The sequence below is a fragment of the Carettochelys insculpta genome, chromosome 3 (assembly GCF_033958435.1).
Source record: "Carettochelys insculpta isolate YL-2023 chromosome 3, ASM3395843v1, whole genome shotgun sequence".
NCBI lineage: Eukaryota > Metazoa > Chordata > Testudines > Carettochelyidae > Carettochelys > Carettochelys insculpta.
In genome coordinates this window covers 50,568,662-50,589,812 of record NC_134139.1, presented here as the reverse complement: position 1 = coordinate 50,589,812, position 21,151 = coordinate 50,568,662, and the positions used below count along the sequence as shown (strand labels likewise).

The 21,151-nt window shown below is 44.9% G+C and overlaps 1 protein-coding gene across 3 annotated transcripts in view; it reads left to right on the top strand.

The window, feature by feature from the left end:
• RBKS (ribokinase) overlaps positions 1–21,151 on the top strand; it is a 105,767-nt gene that overhangs the window by 34,568 nt on the left and 50,048 nt on the right. For all 3 annotated transcript variants that reach the window (XM_074989812.1, XM_074989813.1, XM_074989815.1), the window contains 2 exons: positions 19,585–19,648; positions 21,003–21,065. In XM_074989812.1, the coding sequence (XP_074845913.1) occupies positions 19,585–19,648; positions 21,003–21,065 (127 nt within the window). The remainder of the gene's footprint in view (positions 1–19,584; positions 19,649–21,002; positions 21,066–21,151) is intronic.

Sequence of the window (21,151 nt, the reverse complement as noted above, 5' to 3'; positions counted from 1 at the left end):
CCAGGATTATCCTACCTCAGGCGACAAGCTCCATGCGCTGCCACTGCTTCCCCCCACTGCTGCTCTTCGATGGCATCCGCCGCCTCCTCCTCAGCACAGCTGCATGGCTCCACCCCGCTCTCTGACTCATTTCCCCCACCTGCAGCATAGGCAGCTCCCTGTTCTGCCGCACTGAAATAATGGAACTAAATTTAACTGATCTAATGGCCGGATCCATTCCGTTACCCTACTGACCATTAAATCAATTAAATTTTGTTCCAATATTTCAGCATGGCCAGGGAGGGAGCCAGAGGAGGCGTCTGCAGTGGAAGCATCTGGAGCCACAGATGGCTTCTTAAAGAGCCACATGCAGCTCTGGAGCTGCAGGTTGCTGACTCCATGCCCTGCTGCAGCTTGGATAAAATGGCGCCACTGCCAGCTTCGTGGGCCAGTTAAAAAGGCTTTGCGGGCTGGATTCTGGCCTGTGGGCCACATGTTGGCCATCCCTGGTTTAAACCAAATGTTATTAGAATGAGCTCTCTCCAAGAAGACAGTAAACGCAGATTACTCTACATGCGCCTGCTTTGGAAATTCCTGCATCTTCCTCTAAAGCAGCAGCTCTAATCCTTCCCAGAGCACAGTACCCCTTTTAGGATGCTGATTTGTCTTGTGTTCCCTCAAGTCTCACCTCATTTAAAACATGCCACAGCACACTGCTACTGGAAAATTTACTTCCTTTGTCATTTTTAAATATAATTATAAATCAGATGGAATATAAATATTATACTTACATTTCAGTGTGTAATATAGAGGACAGGATAAACAAGTCATTGTTTGCATTAAATTTCATTTGTACTAGGTCTGTCAATTAATTGCGGTTAGCAAGCATATTGTGCTCACTTCATATTACTTTTATTGTAAATATTTGCACTTTAAAATGATAAAACAATATATTAATTCACCTCATAAATACTGTCATGCAATCTTTATCATGAAAGTTCAACTAAAAAAAAACCCACACCTGTATTTGTGTTACATATCTGCACCACAAAACAATGCAAAACTTTAGAGCTACAAGTCCACACAGTCTTACTTTTTGTCCAGCCAATCACAAAGAGAAACAAGTTGTTTATATTTATGGGTGATAGTGCTGCCTTCTTCTATTTACAGTGTCACCTGGAAGTGAGAACTGGTTGGACTTTTGCAGCCAATTCAGCAAGGTATCTCTGTGTCAGATACGCTAACATTTTGTATACCCCTTCATACTTTGAATGTAATTCCAGAGGACATGTTTCCATGCTGATGATGCTGGTTGAAAATAATGTGTTAAATTTGTGACTGAACTCCTGAGAGGAGAGCTGTATGTCTCTGGCTCTGTTTTATGCACATTCTGCCATTTATTACATGTTATAGTCTCAGCATATGTTAGTTTTAAGAACACTTTCTATGCAGATTTGACAAAACACAAAGAAGGCTCCAATCTGACATTTCTTTAGATAGCTAAAGCACTCATTTAAGAATCTGAAGTGTCTTCCAAAATTAGAAAGGGACAAAGTGTGGCACATATTTTTAGAAGTCTTAAAAGCGCAACTCTCTGATATGAAAATTACAGAATCCAAACCACTAAAAAAGAAAATCAACCTTCTGAGGGTGGCATCTAACTCAGATTATGAAAATAAACATGCGTTGGTCCTCTCTGCTTACATTGTTTTTGAGCAGAACCTGTAATCAGTCTGGACATTTGTCTTCTGTAATGGTGGTTGAAGCATGAAGAGGGACATATGAATTTTTAGCACATCTCACATGTAAATATCTTGCAACAACATCTACAACAGTGCCATGTGAACACTTGTTCTCACTTTCAGGTGACGTTGTACACAAGAAGCAGGCAGCATTCACGCCCATTAATGTAAACAGACTTGTCCGTGTGAGTGATTGGCAAAACAAGAAATCACATTGAGTGTATTTGTAGGCACTAAAAATTTGATAGTTTATTTTTAATGCAGTTTTGTGCATAGTTTTACATTCATAAGTTCAACTTTCATGATAGAGTACAATACAGTATTTGTACTAGAAGCTTTGAAAAATTTTATTTTATTTTACAGTACAAATATTTGTAATCAAAAATATAAAGTGAGCACTGCGTGCTTTGTATTCTGTGTTGTAACTGAAATCAATATTTGAAAAGGTGGAAAATATCCCAAATATTTAAATTAAAGAGATTGTATTGTTCTTAATCATTCATTACAATTAATTTTTTAACTGCTTGACAGCCCTGATTTGTCCTGACTTTGCTAGAGCTTCTTAGGTAGCCTGTTGTAAACTAGACAAATACCTAGAAAAGCTGATGTATTCCCCAGAAGACCTCTGCATACCTTCAGAGGTATATGTTTCCCAGGTTGAGAACCATTTCTCTGAAGTATCTGGATGTTGGCTCATGTCAGAGACCCTCTTCTTGGTTGGATGCACCATGGCTCTGGTTTAGTTGGGCAGTTCCTATATTCCTGTGTTACTGCACTTTGATTTTGGAAAGGGATGATAATTTTATTACTATTGATAAAGTCTGTTGGTATTCAGGGAAGGATACAGGTAATTAAATATGATTCAGGGCTGATCACTGGGGGGGTTAAGATGGAATTCTCTCCCTTTCTTGCCTTTACCTGCCCTGCTGTAACCAGATATGACATTCCATGCTTGACTGGATGGAATGTACCTCCTCACCCACACATATGCCCATTCTACTGAAGTACTAGATATTGGTCATGGCTGTGGTCTGGGTACTGCGTTTGACAGGCTAATGTCTCTCCTAAGAGAGCAGTCAGTACTCTCTTGTATGCGGTGTTGGAGGCAGACCAAACCTGTCATTCAGCGGTGGCGGGGGTGGAGGGGGTTAAGGCTCACCTCTGAGAAATTACAGGATTTCATCTGTGTGTTCCAGTTCCTGCCTGCTGCAGAACAATTATGAGCAAGATGGAATAAAAAAAGGACAGGGGAGACTTAAAATCCTCAGGCTGCCAGAGTCTGGCACTATTGGCAGGGAGGGCTCGATTTCTCCTTAGTCACTGGGACTCTGTAGCTGCTTCTGCCACACACAGTGCCACATGGCAAAGAAGGCTAAAAAAAGAGAAAGCCAGCTGCTGCATCTCTTGTACCTCCCTGACCAAGTTACTGCCTACATGGAGATCAGTGTTTGTTCTGTGGAGACCCTGGCCTCTCTCAAATGCTCAGGCAGGAGCTGGATTTCTAGCATCCTGTTTATAAGAGCCTTTGACATATTTGAAAACTGTTTAAGTCCCTTCTGTATTTTTTCCCTCAAGACTTCATATGCCCATTGTTTGATCTTTCCTCATAGGTTCTCTTAATCTTTTATCCTTTTTGATGCTTTTCTGTGGATTCCTTACATTTTGTCTGTCTTTCCTAAAGTATGGCATCCAAAATTGGACATTACTTCAGCTGAGGCCTCACCAGTACTGAATAAAGTAGAATTACTTTCCAAGTCTAACATGCTACTCTCCTGTTAATCTACTCCAGAATGATAGTAGCCTTTTTTGCAGCTGCATTACATTGTTGACAATGATGAACAACATTTCTTGATTTTATTTAAAAATTAGACTTCACGTTATAGCTTCTTATGAATATTACCCCAGGCTGTAGTTATATAGATTTAAATGAAGCAAACTACACTGTGGAATCTCTCTAAATAGTAATTCCAGGCTTAAATAATAAGAACATGGCATTAGGGATATATTTCTGATCACCCAGTCAGGATGGTGATAGTGAGTGTGAAATGCTCAGGAAGATTAGAGAGGCTGTTAAACTCAAAACCAAACCAAAACAAAACAACCCTTGATGATAATGGAGATTTCAGCTATCTCCATACTGGCCATGTATATGTCACCTCAGGACAGAACACAGACACAAAGTTTTTGGACACTTTAAATGACTGCTTCTTGGAGCAGATCTAAAATCCACTAGGGAGAGGCAGTTCTTGATTTAGTCGTAAGAGGTGAATATAGCTGAACCACTTGACCATAATGTGGAATACCACAGCAGTCCTCCTTCGTAGCATTTAATTTCAGAAAAGGGAGATACACAAAATGAGGAAGTTAAACTAAATTCAAAGATACAGTGCCAAAAGTAAAATCCCCACTAGCTGCATGGAAATTTTTTCAAGACACTGGAGTAGAGGCTCAACTTAAATGTATATCCCAGACTAAAAAAGGAGTAAGAGAATGCAAAAATTGTCCCTGTGGCTAAGCAGAGTAAAAGTAGTAGTAAGAGGCAAAAAGGCATTCTTTAAAAAGTGGAAGTTAAATCCTATTGTGGAAAATAGAAAGGAGTATAAATTCCTGGCAAATGAAGTTTAACAGTATAATTAGGAATACCAAAAAAAAAAACAACACACCAAACAAACCTCCTCAAAAAGTAACAGCAATTTTTAAGTTTTGGGTTTTTTTTGCTTTTTGTTTTTGTTTTTGTTTTGTTTTTAAGTACATTAAAAGCAGGATGTCTGCAAAACAAACCAGTGGAGCTACTGGAAAGTAAGATGCTAAGGGAGCACTCAAAAATGATAATGATAAGGCCATTGTGAAGAAATTAAATTAATTATTTGCATTTACCTTCATTAGTCTTCACAGCTAAGGAAGTGAGGGAAATTCCTGAATCTGAGCCATTCTTTTTAGGTGAGAAATATGAGGACTGTCCCAGATTGTGGTGTTATTACAGGAGGTTTTGGAATAAATTGATAAATTAAACAATAAGTCACCAGGACCAGGAGGTATTCACCTAAGAGTTTTGAAAGATCTCAAATGTGGAACTGAAGAATTATGAATTGTGGTATGTAATCTATTATTAAAATCATCTTCTGTATCAGATAACAGGAGGTTAGCTAATGTGAGGTCAACAAAAGGCTCAAAGGTGATCCTGGAAATTACAAGTTGGTAAGTCTAACTTCAATAGTGGGCACACTGGTTGAAATTATTGTAAGAAACAGAACTGTCAGACGCAGAGATGAACATAGTTTTGGGGGAAGAGTCAACATGGGCTTTGTAAAGTAATGGGAAATCATGCTGTGCCAATCTACTATAATCCTTTGAAGAGGTCAACAGCCTGTAGGCAATGGGATCCAGTGAGTATAGTATGCTTAGATTTGTAGAAAGCCTTTGACCAGGACCCTCACCAGAGGCTCTTAAGGAAGGTAAGCTCTCGTGGATTGGTAACTGAGGGCATGTCTATACTTATGCATGGACCGACGCTCCAGAGATCTGTTTTCTGTGGTTTGATTTAGCAGTTGTGAGGAATCAGGGAAGTCAATAGGAGTGTTTCTCCTGATGATTTCCCACTGTGAGAACAGCGCTAAAGTTTGAATCAAGGTATGTCAACTCCTTGGCCCCGCTTCCACCACACCACCACACACTAGCCATGTGTGGAATAATTTTATGTGCACCAATATGGAGGTGATGTGTGATACAGCACCTCCATATTGGTGGACTTACTTGACTTACACCTTGTACTCCAAGTGGGGTGTAGATCATCTACAAGTGTGCTCCACCTCCCTCTGTCTCAAGACAAAACTTCTAGCTGACTCCAGGAGTACCCCAGTTGTTGTTCTTCAATCTCAGATCTTCTCCACATTGTCCAAGGTCTTCCTTTTTTGCATTTTTCTTCAGGGTTCCATTTGAGAGCTTGATGGACTATGCTGGATGATGGTTTTCTGTGAATGTGGCCTAGCTTTCTCCACTATCTTGATTGAATGTCAAGTGATTCATGTCCTGCTCTTTTCCAAAGCTCCTCATTTGTGAAAAAGTCTTGCTGTTTGATGTGAAGGATATACCTCAGGCATCTGTTTTTGGGTGTCTGTAGCTTGTGATGGGAAGACCTTTTAGTACGCCAGGTCTTGCATCCATACAAGAACACACTTTTCAAATTTGTGTTGAAGATCCACAGTTTCGTCTTCACAGATATTATTTGTAAACTCCATATGGGACAAATTGTCACTTTGTGGGATAGAGACACTTTGTGGAACCTGCTTCAACACCATGACATCCCATCCAAAATTATTAACCTGATCCCTTCAACATATAAACCCTCGACATGCCAAGTTGTCCACAATGGCGTCTTGGCAGAATCTTTCTGCATACTCTCAGGAGTGCATGCCTATTATCACCTTTTGTGTTCTTGATCATAGTGGACTGGATTATGAGCACAACAACAGATGGTCATCAACAGGGCATTCAGTGGACACTTTTCAGATATCTAGAGTACATTGATTTTGCTGACAATGTCACCCTCCTTTCACACCCACATGAAAGCATGGAGGAGAAGTCACAACACTAGACAAAACTGCCAGCAATGACTGGACTTAGCATTAACAAGGGAAAGACCAAGACAACGAGGATCCACTGGTCTAATAACAACACAGTCACACTGGGAAGGGATGACATGGAAGATGTGGAGCAGTTCACTTACCTGGGGAGTATTATGGGCAGAGACGGAGGAACAGACAAGGATATCAGTGCCAGGATAGGGAAAGCAACAGCTGCATTCAAGACTTATTCAAGACTCTTAGCCTCATATGGAATTCACAAATTCATTCTCCATATTGGTAGACATAAAATTCATTCCACAGATGGACATAAACAGTAGAGGGAATCCGATAGGCAGGGATAGTGTTTCTAGCTTCTGTTTGCCAGAAGTTGGGAATGGACAATGGGATGGATCTCTTGATGATTACCTGTTCTGTTCATTCCCTCTAAAGTGCTGGCACTGTTGGCTTTGGCACTTTTGGAAGACAGCGTATTACAGTCCAGCAGGAAAAATTTCTGACTTGTATCAGTCTGGTTGGCCTCCTCTTTGTATATTTGATCATGTGTTACCATATTTGTCTCTGATATTGTGAAGAAAAATAACAGTCATGAGTTATGAATACAATGGATCTACCCTACGAAGCAGTATAGATGTGGTACAAATTGTTGTAATTTTTGTTTTAGATATTATACTATTACTCTGACCCATCTGAATTACATGTGGCGTGTTGCTTTCTCTCTTGTGATCTAAGTATCGTTTTCTAGCTCATTTATGAATCTGTTGAATAGGACTGGTCCCAGTGGGTGCTATATTTTAATGTGTCAATTATATGTATCACAGTAGCACCTATTGTGTTAGGCCCACTATAAGGCATTAACTGACACTCCTGGCCCAAATGTGAGACAGACAAAGGAGGAAGAAATTAATAATTCTTTCCATTTTACAGATAGGAAGCTGAGGAACAGCGATATTGAACAGCTTGCCAAAGGTGATATGGAAGGCCTGTGGCAGAACTGAAAAATGTACTAAGGTGTCTTGAGTTACAGACCACTACCTTATCCTGAAACTCATCTTCTGTCTTTCTTTATTAGCCATAAAAAAGGGGGTGGGAGGAGATTGTGTTCTGAATAGATCGTGACTGCTTCACTTTTAGCAGGTATCCTTGGAATGATCCTAGCCAATTCCTCTAATATTGGTGTCATTGTTCTGCAGCCGATGAGTTAAATTCTTCTTGTGTGTCCCAGTTGTTTTTGATTTTTTTCCTCAAAAAGAGGAAATACTGTATTGCCATTTACATATTGTTTCCTTTTTTAGTTCCCACCAGTTCAAAGATACAGATTGGTCTCTGAGCCCAACTTAGAAAGAATCCAGTGAGCCTGAACCATTACTAAGTTATAAAAGTGTAGCTGCACCTATAATTCAGCTCAGAGTACGTAATCACCTTTTTAAACCATATTTTTCTCTATAATACTAGCTCTGTTATTTTTAGTACCAAAACCTGGTTGCATTCCCTATTCAAGGAAAAGTGTAAACACGCTAAAAAAAAGTTAATGACAGAATTTAGCATGCAGAACAGATGGAACAAAAGATGTGTCAACAAAGACATTTTCAACACAATTAATTTGCAGGTAGAGATTGAGTTTGACTGTGACTGCTGGAATTTCATCAGATGATGATGATTGTCAGCCGTCCTGATGGCATATGAAAAACGTTGATAGCAAGCCAGGGAAAGCACATGTTGAAAAATTGTGAATAAGAATGAGTGTGAATTACATCAAACACCACGTAGCTACAAGCTTAGTAAAACTGACTATAAGTATACTGGTTCTGGAATAAAGAAACAATATTTTAGGACCTAGTATCTTTTATGGTCTGTAGACCAAGAAATGTGCTGCTGCTTCTATTTATAAAATATTCTATCTAGCAGGATCTGAACACATGTTGAAAATATTTATTGGTGATGAGAGATTAAATGTACTCCATCCTGAAATTATCTTGTTGCCCCCATTCACATCTCCCAAATGGCAGAGCTTGAATACAGAAAAGTTATTTACTTGTTCCCATAATATAAGAACTAGAGGACACCAAATGAAATTAATGGGTAGCAGGTTCAAAACTAATAAAAGAAAGTTTTTCTTCACACAGTGCACAGTCAACCTGTGGAACTCCTTACCAGAGGATGCTGTGAAGGCCAGGACTCTAACAGAGTTTAAAAAAGAGCTCGATAAATATTTGGAGGTTAGGTCCATAGATGGCTATTAGCAAGAGGTAAGGTATGGTGCCTAGCTTTTTGTCGAAGGCGGGAGATGGATGGCATGAGACAAATCGCGTGATCATTGTCTTCGGTTCACCTCCTCTGGGGCACCTGGCATTGGCTACTGTCGGCAGACAGGATACTGGGCTAGATGGACCTTTGGTTTGACCCAGTATGGCCATTCTTATGAATAAATAGATAAACTTTATACAGTGCATGGAAGATAGAGACTTGGATGCTGATGGTCTAAGGGTCCTACTTTCTTTTAGTATCAATGGCCGTGTCTACACAAGCCAAAAACTTCGAAATGGCCATGCAAATGGCCATTTCAAAGTTTACTAATGAAGCGCTGAAATACATATTGTTCTTCGAGTGTCCCCGTGGGTGCTCCACCATAGGTGACGGCTTGGCCGGCGCCGCAGATCGGATCTTCCAAGCAGTTTCTGCCGGACCGCGCATGCGCCGGCACGCGCCGCTCCCTGGCGCGCTCCTGGCCATGTGCGCGATCCGGTCCCCGCCAGTTCCTCTCAACCGCCGTCGGCTGCAGACGGAATCCGACTAGGCTAAAGCCACATAGCGTATTCAACGACTTTATTTGTTTTCTCTTTAAAGTTTTTCAGTTCTTAGGATACCATAAGTAACCGGTTGTTTTTTTTTTTTTTTTTTTTTTACAAAATAACAAACAACAAACAAGCTACGGAGGGACAGCTCAAGCCAGTCCCAGTAACCAGCGCCGGAGGCCGGGAGCTAGGGCCATCAGCCCTCCTGCGGAGGCAGGCCATCGGACGGGGAAACAGCACAAAGAAGTGCTAAGTACCCACAAACAAACTCAAAGACTCACCAACAATGTCCTCCTCAGGCTTTAAAAAATGTGAGTCCTGCCGAGAGGCGATGCCAGTGTCCGATGGGCACAGTCTATGCATAAGGTGCCTGGGGGAGTCCCATGTGGCACAAAAAAATGCGCCTTCTGTGCAAAGTTAACGACCAGAGCACGGAGAGACAGGGAGATGAGAATTAAACTGCTGCTTCTTGACAAGGCCCTCCAGCCAGACGTGCCGGAGCGGCCGCAGCAGGAGGGACCCTCCGGGGCCCTTAGAAGGAAAGCTGCCTCCCTCACTCCATCAGCGCAAAAACGGAGGAAAGTTTCTCCAACCCGATCCCTGCCGGCAGCAACAGTGAGCGGGACGGGAGGAGCGAGCAGCCCCCAGCCGCAGCAACAGCTGATCGGCGGCGGCACGGAGAGCCACGTGGAAGCGGCTCAGCCTCCGATGATCAGCCAGCCGCCCCGCACCGCAGGCAGGGCGGCGGCTAAGCAAGCGCCGGTACCAGCGGCACCGCAGGCAGCGGCACCGATCCCCGGGGAACCGGCGGTGCAGAGCGCGCAGGCACGTAGCCTGCAGGCGCAGAAGGACTCCGCACGTGTGGCACCGCCCTCGAGCGTGCCTAGCACGGTGCCGACGGGGCCGGGATCCCCCGCCCATCAGGGGGCGGAGTTACCTCCTCAAGGGAGCGGGAAGGATGCACACAAGAGGAGGCATTGCAGCCCCTCTCCAGACAGGGCTGTGGAGCTCTTCTCTCACAGCCCTCCGCTCATGTTGCAGACTCCAACCAGAAGGCAGGGGCCCCCCCTAGCCTACCCGGAGCCCCCTTCTCCTTTCCTGCAATCAGCCTCCCCATGGCTGGCACCACCCTCGCCCTTCCTGGGATTTGAATCGCTGGACTATTATGCAAAATCGCTCTCTCCAGTGTCTCGACGATCCCCCTCTCCCAGACACACAGGGTACGTGCAAAGGGAATGGTCAAGGTCACCTTCCCAGGAACAGTGCCTATACTGCCATGGTCGTCCCTACCACGCGGGGCATGGACACCATCGGCAATCTACCAGGGAGAGATCCCCACATATTACCTCGTACCCCCGAGGGCAATTGCGATCGGGGACGGAGACTCAAGCATCCCAGGGGGGACTGGCCGTGGACCCACGAGATTTTCCCTCGCAAACCTCCAGCGAGAGGGCGCACCATCACCATCAAGAACCGGAAGGGTCCAAAGAAATGTACCCCAGCGGTTCCTCGTTTTCCTCCCCGGATGAGGCCACGGCCTTAGGGGACGTCCATCCCAAGGACGATCTCAAACAGTTTCAGGAGCTGTTTAAGAGGGTAGCTTTCACGCAAGGCATCCAGACAGCACAAGTGCAAGAGAAACATCATAAGCTCCTTAAAAATTTGAGCTCCCCGGCCTCCTCCAGGGTAGCAATCCCGCTTGATGAAGCGATCTTGGAGTCCGCCACTACCATATGGCAGACCCCGGCAACTATTCCGCCTGTCCAAAAGAGAGCGGATAAGAAATACTTCGTGCCGGCGAAGGGCATGGAGTTCTTGTTTAGCCACCCCCAGCCAAACTCCTTGGTGGTGGAGTCCTCGCAGCAAAGATTAAAAACATCTCAATTTAAAACAGGGGGAATGGACAAAGATGCCAAGAAGCTAGAGCTGTTCGGCAGAAAGGTCTACTCCTCCTCCACTTTAACCTTGCGAATGGCAAATTATGCAGCGCACTTGGCGAACCATAATTTCGACAACTATGCCAGATTAACTTCCCTCATGGACTCGCTTCCAGAGGACAAAAAGCCGGTCCTCAAGGCCATAGTGCAAGAGGGCTACGCGGCTGCGAGGATGGAAGTTCAGATTGCTTTGGACGTTGCGGACACGGCAGCACGTTCCACAGCAACTGCAGTGGTGATGCGACGGGAGTCCTGGCTCCAGACCTCGGGCATACCGAGAGATCTGCAGGCGAAGATAATCGACCTTCCCTTCGACTTGCAGAAGCTGTTTGCTGAATCAACTGACTCGGTCCTTCATTCCAGTAAAGACTCAAGAGCCACACTCAGGACCCTGGGGATTTACACCCCTCCATACTCAAAGAAAAGGTACTACCCACAGCAAAGGCGGTACCAATACCAGCAACAGCGCCCCCAGTATCACAGGGGTTACGAGCAAGGGCGGCATCAGCAGCACCAGCAGTACAGAACCCCCAGGCGACGCTCACAACAGGGCCGTACGTCCTCGGGGCGGGGCCAAAGGCCACAAGTTTGACATACAAATCCAGGGCTGCGCCATCACCACCATTGCACAAGATCATCCGAAACGACTTTTTCACCATCGCCTCTGACCATTCTACGACCAGTGGCAAAGGATCACCACAGACAAATGGGTGCTGGAGATCATAGCCACGGGGTACGCCATCCCCTTCCAGTCGCTCCCGCCGCCGCGACCCCCGCCCAAGCCCCACCCCCAGGAGGCCTCCCATGTAGCCAGGCTCAGGCAGGAGGTGGCCCACCTAGAGTTCATAGGGGCGGTGGAAAAGGTGCCGGAGCAACTGCAAGGGAAAGGGTTCTACTCTCGGTATTTCCTGACGGAGAAAAAGACAGGAGGCTGGAGGCCCATCTTAGACCTTCGTGGCCTCAACAGGTATCTGCGCAAGCAACGTTTTCGGATGATCACTATTGCCTCCATCCTTACAGCACTGGACGATGGAGACTGGTTCGCAGCCCTCGATCTACAAGACGCGTACTTCCACATAACCATTCATCCGGCTCACTGACGTTTTCTCCGGTTCATGGTGGGCAACGAACACTTCCAATACAAGGTCCTACCGTTTGGCCTTTCCTCGGCCCCCAGAGTCTTCACCAAGACCTTGGCAGTGGTGTCAGCCTACCTGCACAGACAGGGGGTGTTTATTTTCCCGTATCTGGACGACTGCCTGCTCAAAGGGACCTCGAAAAGGGAGGTTCTCCGCATGATACGCGTCACAGCAAACACGTTCTCCGCACTTGGCCTGGTTATCAATATGGCAAAATCAAAGATAGACCCCTCACAGGACATAGAGTTCATAGGGGCTCGCATAAACTCAGTCTCGGCGAGAGTATACCTTCCAGAGGCTCGCTTTCGAGCCATCGGTTCCCTCGTGCAGGTCATCACCTTCAGCCCTACGGTGCCGGTCTTGACGTGCTTGCAGCTGCTGGGCCACATGGCAGCGGCTACGTTTGTGGTACAGAACGCCAGGTTGCACATGCGCGGCATGCAACATTGGCTGGCAAGTGTATACAAGCCGGCAGTACACACCGTTCACAGGGTGGTGTCGCCCCCACCTGGGGTGCGCGAATCCCTGCAATGGTGGGTAAACCCCGGGAACTTGCTAACAGGGGTACCCTTCCATCAGCCGCAAATATCGGTTTTCCTCACTACGGATGCCTCCCTCATAGGGTGGGGAGCGCACATGGGCGAAGAGGTGGCTCAAGGACTGTGGTCACCCACGGAACAGTCTCTGCATATCAATGTTTTAGAGCTCAGAGCAGTGTTCAACGCCTGCAAACACTTTCGAGACCGTATACAAGGCAAAGTCGTCGGGATCAGTACAGACAATACCTCCACCATGTTTTACATAAACAGGCAAGGAGGAGCTCGATCCCGTACCTTATGCGCGGAAGCAATCCGCCTATGGAACTGGTGCATCGCCCACGATATAATCCTGAGAGCCTCCTACTTGCCGGGCACGCACAACGTGAAGGCAGACCAGTTGAGCAGACGTTTTGCGCTCACCCACGAGTGGCAGATCCGTCCCGATCTACTACGGCCCATTTTCCACGCATGGGGGTTTCCCCAAATAGATCTGTTTGCCACTCAGCACAACAAACAGTGCCCACGATTCTCCTCCAGAGCAGGGCTGGGCCGGGGGTCCCTGGGGGACGCGTTCGCGATCCCGTGGGGAGGCCCCCTGCTTTACGCGTTTCCCCCCGCAGTGCTGATCCACAAGGTTCTGCAAAAAGCCAGGAGAGACAAGGCTCGGATGATCCTGATAGTCCCAACATGGGATCGCCAACCATGGTTCCCCCTACTCCTGCGCCTGTCGGACCGCCCACCGATGCCTCTTCCGGTGGCGCCGGACCTGCTCACGCAAGCCCAGGGGTCCATAGTGCATCCGCACCCCCAAAGCCTGCGACTGCAAGCGTGGCTAATCCATGGCTCAGCTCCCTAGAGAGCACATGCACAGTGGAAGTACAGCAAGTCCTAGAAAGTAGCAGGAGGACTTCCACTAGGAAAACCTACAAACAAAAATGGACTCGCTTCATGGCTTGGTGTTCTACCAAGCAGCTGGCCCCCCTTTCGGTGCCTATACCTACAATTCTAGAGTATTTACTGGACCTCAAGAGAGCAGGACTCTCGCTATCCTCGTTAAAGGTCCACCTGGCCGCCATCTCGGCGTTCAGACATGAGGAGGGAGGGCACACGGTGTTCGCCCACCCTATGGTTACCAGGTTCCTCAAAGGGTTGGTAAACCTATACCCCCCTCGGAAACCGATTCCACCTTCGTGGAGCTTGGACCTGGTGTTTACCACACTCATGGGACCACCGTTCGAACCCTTGGCCACGGTTCCCCTTCGCCTCCTTACAGTAAAGACGACCTTTCTTCTTGCAATTATGTCAGCCCGTTGGGTGAGCGAGCTTGCGGCAGTCATGGCAACGCCACCCTGTACTGTCTTTTCCAAGGAGGCGGTAACCATACGGCTGCATCCAGCCTTTGTTCCCAAAGTTTCTTCCGAGTTTCACATCAATGAACCTATTGTTCTACCCTCGTTCTATCCAAAGCCTCATAACTCCAGCGAAGAGGCGCGCCTACACCTCCTGGATGTGAGGAGGGCGCTAGCCTTCTACGTAGACAGGACCAAGTCCTTCCGAAAAACGGATAGACTCCTGGTCTCCCTCGCTCCCAAATCTAAAGGAGAAGGTCTCTCATCGCAGAGAATCTCAAAGCACATTGTATCCTGCATAAAAATGTGCTACGAGCTCAGAAAGACTCCTTTGTCGGCCACTCCCAGGGCTCATTCCACCAGGGCGGTGGCAGCATCAACAGCCTTTTTCAAGGGCGTTGCATTGAAAGACATTTGCAGAGCGGCGACCTGGTCATCCTACGACACGTTCGCCAAACATTACGCCCTTCACAGGGTATTCCAAGAGGATACCCGTCTCTCTGCAGCGGTCCTCTCGGGGACCAGCTGCACATAATCCGATTACCCACCACCTATCTGGGTTACTGCTGGGTAGTCACCTATGGTGGAGCACCCACGGGGACACTCGAAGAAGAAAGAGAAGTTACTCACCGTAGTAACGGTGGTTCTTCGAGATGTGTCCCCGTGGGTGCTCCACTTCCCGCCCATCCTCCCCGCTTCGGATCTCTGTTAGTGTTTTGCAGGGGCAACCGAGGCGGTTGGTCGAGGAACTGGCGGGGACCGGATCGTGCACATGGCCAGGAGCGCGCCAGGGAGCGGCGCGTGCCGGCGCATGCGCGGTCCGGCAGAAACTGCTTGGAAGATCCGATCTGCGGCGCCGGCCAAGCCGTCACCTATGGTGGAGCACCCACGGGGACACATCTCGAAGAACCACCGTTACTACGGTGAGTAACTTCTCTTTCAGCGCCTCATTAGCATGCAGGCGGCCGTGGCACTTCGAAATTGACGCGGCTTGCCACCACGCGGCTCATCCAGACGGGGCTCCTTTTCGAAGGGACCCCGGCTACTTCAAAGTCCCCTTATTTCTATGAGCAGATGGGAATCAGGGGACTTTGAAGTAGGCAGGGTCCTTTCGAAAAGGAGCCCAGTCTGGATGAGCTGTGTGGTGGCAAGCCGCGTCAATTTCGAAGTGCCGCAGCCGCCTGCATGCTAATGAGGCGCTGAATATGTATTTCAGCGCTTCATTAGTAAACTTGGAAATGGCCATTTGTATAGCCATTTCTAAGTTTTTGGCTAGTGTAGATGTAACCAATATGTACAAATCTAAGGAGCTGTGAGCAAAAGTGCTCCACCTAATCTAAATTTTTGTGACAGTTGAGTAGCAAGAGATATCACTAAGGTATCAAGCACCCAAACTTTCTAGGCTTAATAGAATGAAACTGACAAGTTGAAGGGAATACAGAGTCAGTCCCACCTTTGGAGAACAGCTGTGAAATGCCTCTATGGCTGTGTGTAGCCATTGCCTTGTGCACTAGTTGAAGCTTCATTGAAGCCTTCATAGTTATTTATCCTCAGGTAAAGCATATTGTAATAATACAATTGTTAGGTCACAAACATGTGGATGACTTTGATGTCCTTGTCTGAGATGGCTGCAATCATCTAATCAAAAGCAGACAGAAGAAAATGCTGCTGACTACCAATTTTATCCAGGAATTGTCAGTGATCCAGAAATACTCCAAATGGCAAACCTCCTTGAAAATGAAGGGTATGTACCCAAACAAACCAGAGCAAGTACTTATCCTACTTATTAGCCTTAATTTCATCTGACCTGGACTGATCCTCAACCTATTTTCTGCCTTACAAGTTGCTATTTACAGACATTGACTGTCCCTAGTGACATTTTTAGACAAATCACGTACAGATGTAAATAGAAATGAACTTTGAAATACAGCTGTACAATGGGATGAACAAACTAAAAGAATCATCTTATGATTTAAATGTGTTTAGACTTTGGTTATATATAGTGCTTCTTGTGTTCAAGGTATCTTACAGAGCTACAGAGGTACTTTACAGTAGGCAGCAAGACAACCACTCGCTCAGATGTAGCTTTGAATACTAGCACATGTGTTGTGGAAAAGAGACCATTGGTTATGACAATGGAGTTATCTCCTAATTCTTTGTCCAATTCATTGGCCACTAGACAGCAATTAGGATGAGAAGAAAGGATTTTTATTTAATGTATTTGAAGGATGATTCCTCACCTCGTGCAGTAACATTTATTGCTGCATTGCAACATTAGTGTTGCCCAGGATCTGGTGTGGGATGTGAGACCACAGTTTGCTCTCTCAGAAGGTAGAAGTACAAGGAACACAATAAAGCTGGCATGTAGAAACTGACCCTGCTGAATACTTCTTCTCAATTGGAAGAATTAAAAGTTACATTGGCTTTATAAATATGTGAAGTATGATTGTAGGTCTGCTACAGTAACATTTTTCTTTCTCCTTTTGTAGCCTGTGTGTCTTTGAGTCACATTTGCTTTAAGGTACTGAAAAAGTCCTTATTCCAGTGAGCCCTGTAGTCCTACTCAAAATGATAAACTTATTTCTGACTGCAGACTCTCTCTAAGGTGATGTCAGAGACAAAAAAGAGTACAGCCTGACTGTCAAACCCTATTTAAAACTTTCAGTATTGTCAGTTAAAATAAAAATCACGTTTTGATTTGCAAACTGGGTGCATTTGTTCTGGAAGTACCAGAGGGATAATAAATATAGAATCCTATGACAATATGCTTACAGAGTCATTTTCTAGACTTTAGACTGTAAACACACATAAAATGTGTAACACCTAGGTGGATATATATACATTCCAAGAATACTAGGCATTCCAGTACTTCCTTCAATGGCATGGGCCCAACCTTGCAGCTGTGATCCTGCCTCTGACTTGAGGGGGCATGTGAGGTCATTTCACATTGGGTAGGGATGCCATCCTTAAGAACATGCTGTCCACCTCTACCATCATTACCTTGTACTCGTGGCGTTTGCAAGGTCGTGCCATAGGGTGGGAGGGGGGATTTTAAGAGCCAGACAGGATGGAGGTTGTCCCATATCTGACACTGAACAAAACCATGCCTGTTTTGCCCCAGTACCAGTGAGGGCAACCCTCTCAAAAGAGGACCATCTGGTTTGATACCAGACAAATGGCTTCCCTTTGTGGTTGGGGAGGCTTAGTGCTAGAAAGGTACTTTAAAACTTATAATGTGGATTGCAGTTAAAGAGGACAATGACTTACTATTAATATTTCAGCTGGAAACTGAGTGATGGCAAAAGGTGCAGGATAGAATTATAATGAAGGGCAGTTTCCAAGAGTTAAGGTTGCGTCACATCTTCTGTTTAAAATTCACCCTCTAATTGCTCCAAAAAATCAACATTCTTAGTTAGATTCCTTTGAAATGTGGTCTGCCTCAGGAGAGTGCAGAGTACAATTAGTGATCCAAATTTGGGGTTCTGGACATGTAATTCCCCCCAAAATAGTTATTTAAAAAAAGTTTTGAAATGGTTGATTGGCCTGGGTTAGGTTTTTGTTGCACAGAACTAGAGATGCATTAACAGGTGTGTTGTGAACAAGACACGAGAAGTCATTCTTCTGCTCTACTCTGTGCTGGTTAGGTCCCAGTTGGCATATTGTGTCCAGTTCTGGGCACCACATTTCAAGAAGGATGTGGAGAAATTGGAAAGGGTCCAGAAAAGAGCAACAAGAATGATCAAAGGTCTAGACAACGTGACTTATGAAGAAAGGCTGAAAGAATTGGGCTTGTTTAGTTTGGAAAAAAGAAGATTAAGGGGGGACATGATAGTGCTTTTCAGGTATCTAAAAGGGTGTCATAAGGACGAGAGAGAAAACTTGTTCTTCTTGGCCTCTGAGGATAGAACAAGAAGCAATGGGCTTGAACTGCAGCAAGGAAGGTCTAGGTTGGACATTGGGGAAAAGTTCCTAACTGTCAGGGTGGTCAAACACTGGAATAAATTGCCTAAGGAGGTTATGGAATTTCCGTCTCTGGAGATATTTAAGAACAGGTTAGGTAAGTGTCTATGAGGGATGGTCTAGACAGTACTTGGTCCTGCCATGAGGGCAGGGGGCTGGACACCATGAACTCTCAAGGTCCCTTCCAGTCCTAGCATTCTATGATTCTATGTTGTGTTGGTGCTGGTAAATATGGTCTCACTTTGAAGAGTTTTACCCAGAGTAGCGCATGCATGACATTCACTGAATCTTTGGGGGCCCAAACTGAGAATAATATGTGAGAAGATGTACATTTTTTAAAAGTATGCATGTACTAATATAGGAAAACTGGCTGGAATGTTTCCATTGCTGACATTTTATAAGTTTTGAAGCTCAAATCCTGTCAATGCTTTCAAATCCATATGGTTACAAGGATTGCTTTGAAAATGCATGTTCCTCATTGGGATGCAGGTAGTGGTTGCTTTCAGACTTGTGGTTATTTAATTATGGTCTTGCACTGTCAAAGGGATTGTCTACACTGTGTGTGTGTGTGTTTGTGTTTTTAACCACCTTTTTCTGGTGGCTGTAAAAAAAACTTTATGGGACCACAAGAAACTTGGCCACACACATGATAAGTGGTCATCCGACTAACTAAAATCATGCTGGATTAGTGATGATGCTGGACAAGAGAGTTGTGGATTAGAGATGTTCAACCTCTATCAATTTTCCCATTTTTTCCATTTGTTGTATAATTTATAGCTCCCTTCCTATAATCCATTAATCTGTCAGTACACCCCAAACCCTTTACCCCTCCAGCTATGTCAGTGCAACCCTAACCTTCCTATACCCGTAGCTCTGCCAGTGTACCCTAATCCCCTTGCTACCCCAACTCTGTCAGTGGACTCCAACCGTCTCACACCATGAATCTGTCAGTGCATTTTAATCCCCTCCATGCAACAACTCTGCCGATGGACCCCAACACATACATAAACCCTGCACACACTAATTAACTTATATTGTGAGTTCTGTGGGGCAAAAACTGTCTTTGTTGTTAGATGAAATGATGTGGGTGAAAAAGAATGGGTTGTGAAGTATTTGTATATTTCAGCAAAGTTGGGCATAGCAATAAATGTGGATGTGTTAATCGAACTAATTGAGGCGTTTCTGAAAGTGGGGAGAGGTAAGGTTTCATGAGCAACCTTAACTGTGGATTTCCTAGTTGTCAGAAGTTTGAGTTTTGCTCACTCAGCAGTCTGCCATGCCACCAAGCAGCCATAACTCCTTCTTAATATAGATTTTTGTCACTGAGTACTCAACTTAGATTAGAAAGATGAGTGAATTATAATGACAATGATTCAAAGTGAGTCTGAAATACGTGTAATTTTGTTTGTATCGCTGATGGGCTTATTATTTTAGAATGGTAAAATGCTATTTCATCAAGTTACTGAGATAAAAACGTTGTAAAATAAAGCCTAGTGTTTGATGTTTGCATTACTCCAGTTTGTGGACTATGAAAGATTTAATGTTCAAAACTTCTTTGTAGGTTGGGAAGGACTCATTTGGTAATGATTATATTGAAAATTTCAAGAAAAACGGGATTTCTACAGGTAAAATTTCAGTTCCTAAAACTTTAAGTTATTAATGTTGTAGATCACATTTCAAACTAGCAATGGAGGAAGGGGGCAGGATGGATTGATCAGGTTGTCTGATTCAGAATGGTACTGTGCAGGGTGTCTTCCATTACTTGGGTCAAATAGGCCTATGTTGAAATCGTCCTATGTTAAATCCTTGGGCTAACATTTTCAAGGATGGCCTCTAATTTTGATTTGAATTTAAGGTACCTAGAGAGCACTGAATTCCACTTGAAGTGCATAGACATTGTACATGCTTAGTATGACTGAAAAATGAGATTCAGCTTGAGCACCCAGGTTCTGAAGTATCCAAAATTAGTGAACAACAAGAAGTCGTGTAGCACCTTATAGACTAACAGATATTTTGGAGCGTAAGCGTTCATGGGCAAAGACCCGCTTCATCAGATCACGAAAGCTTACGCTCCAAAATACCTGTTAGTCTATAAGGTGCTACAGGATTTCTTGTTGTTCTCGAAGATACAGACTAACACAGTTACCTCTCTGATACTTGTCACCAAAATTAGTGGCCACCCTTGAAAATGTTGCCCTTAATTTTCAACCTAAATGTTCAATGTCAATTTATAGCAGTAAATAGAAGGATCTAAGTCATTATCAGGAGAGGGACTGACTTCAAAGACAGAAAAAGTTCTGGTCTCATAAAAGTCACTACAAAGACACTAGTCCCTCCTTAAAGTGTGGCTTGGTTCTATTCTGTAGTGTGAATTTATCTAAATGGCACCTTCTGACTTGGCATAGGGGTGTGTGTCCCAAAATGTATCTCTTCACTGCAGTGACAAAAAGCAAAGTTTTGTTGCCTTTACTCTTGTTAGTCATGCAAAACCAGCCTGGCTAAGAGAGAGGAAGAGACCTGCACTGCTCAGCTTCTCTTCTACCACCGATGGCCTGATGAAAAGCATCTTGCAGTCAATGAGTCTTTCCATGGATATCAGTGGATGTTCAGTCAGGCCCCAAAAGAATGATTATGTCCCAGGTGAAAGCAGTGAGGGTGCACAAGTGTCACTGAGGGCATAACGGGACATACAAGGAGGTTGCACAATTATTTATACTGGCCTTTAGCACTTCAATGATGTGTGAGAAGTGAACAATCCAGCTTGACTCTTTTGGGGGGAAATTTCAGCCCAGAATGGTTCAGTTGTTTCTGAGAATGGAGCTACGGCAAAATACATTGTTCAGCCTATATCAAAAAATTGCAGTGGTTTCCTTGAATTGGGCCTTTTGCCATCCCACAGTTATTTCTGACTTATTGCAATTAAACTGCATCACATGCTATTGTTGAAATAATACATACCATAACTTTCCCTTTTTTCAGAATTTGTAGGTCAGACTGAGGATGCTGCTACTGGAGCTGCTTCAATAATTGTTAATGGTGAAGGTACGTATTTCACATTCTGAGTGGTCCCCTACTAAGCAGAGGTTCTCCCTTTGTAAGCCATAAAAGAAGCTTTTCTCTGGCCCTTG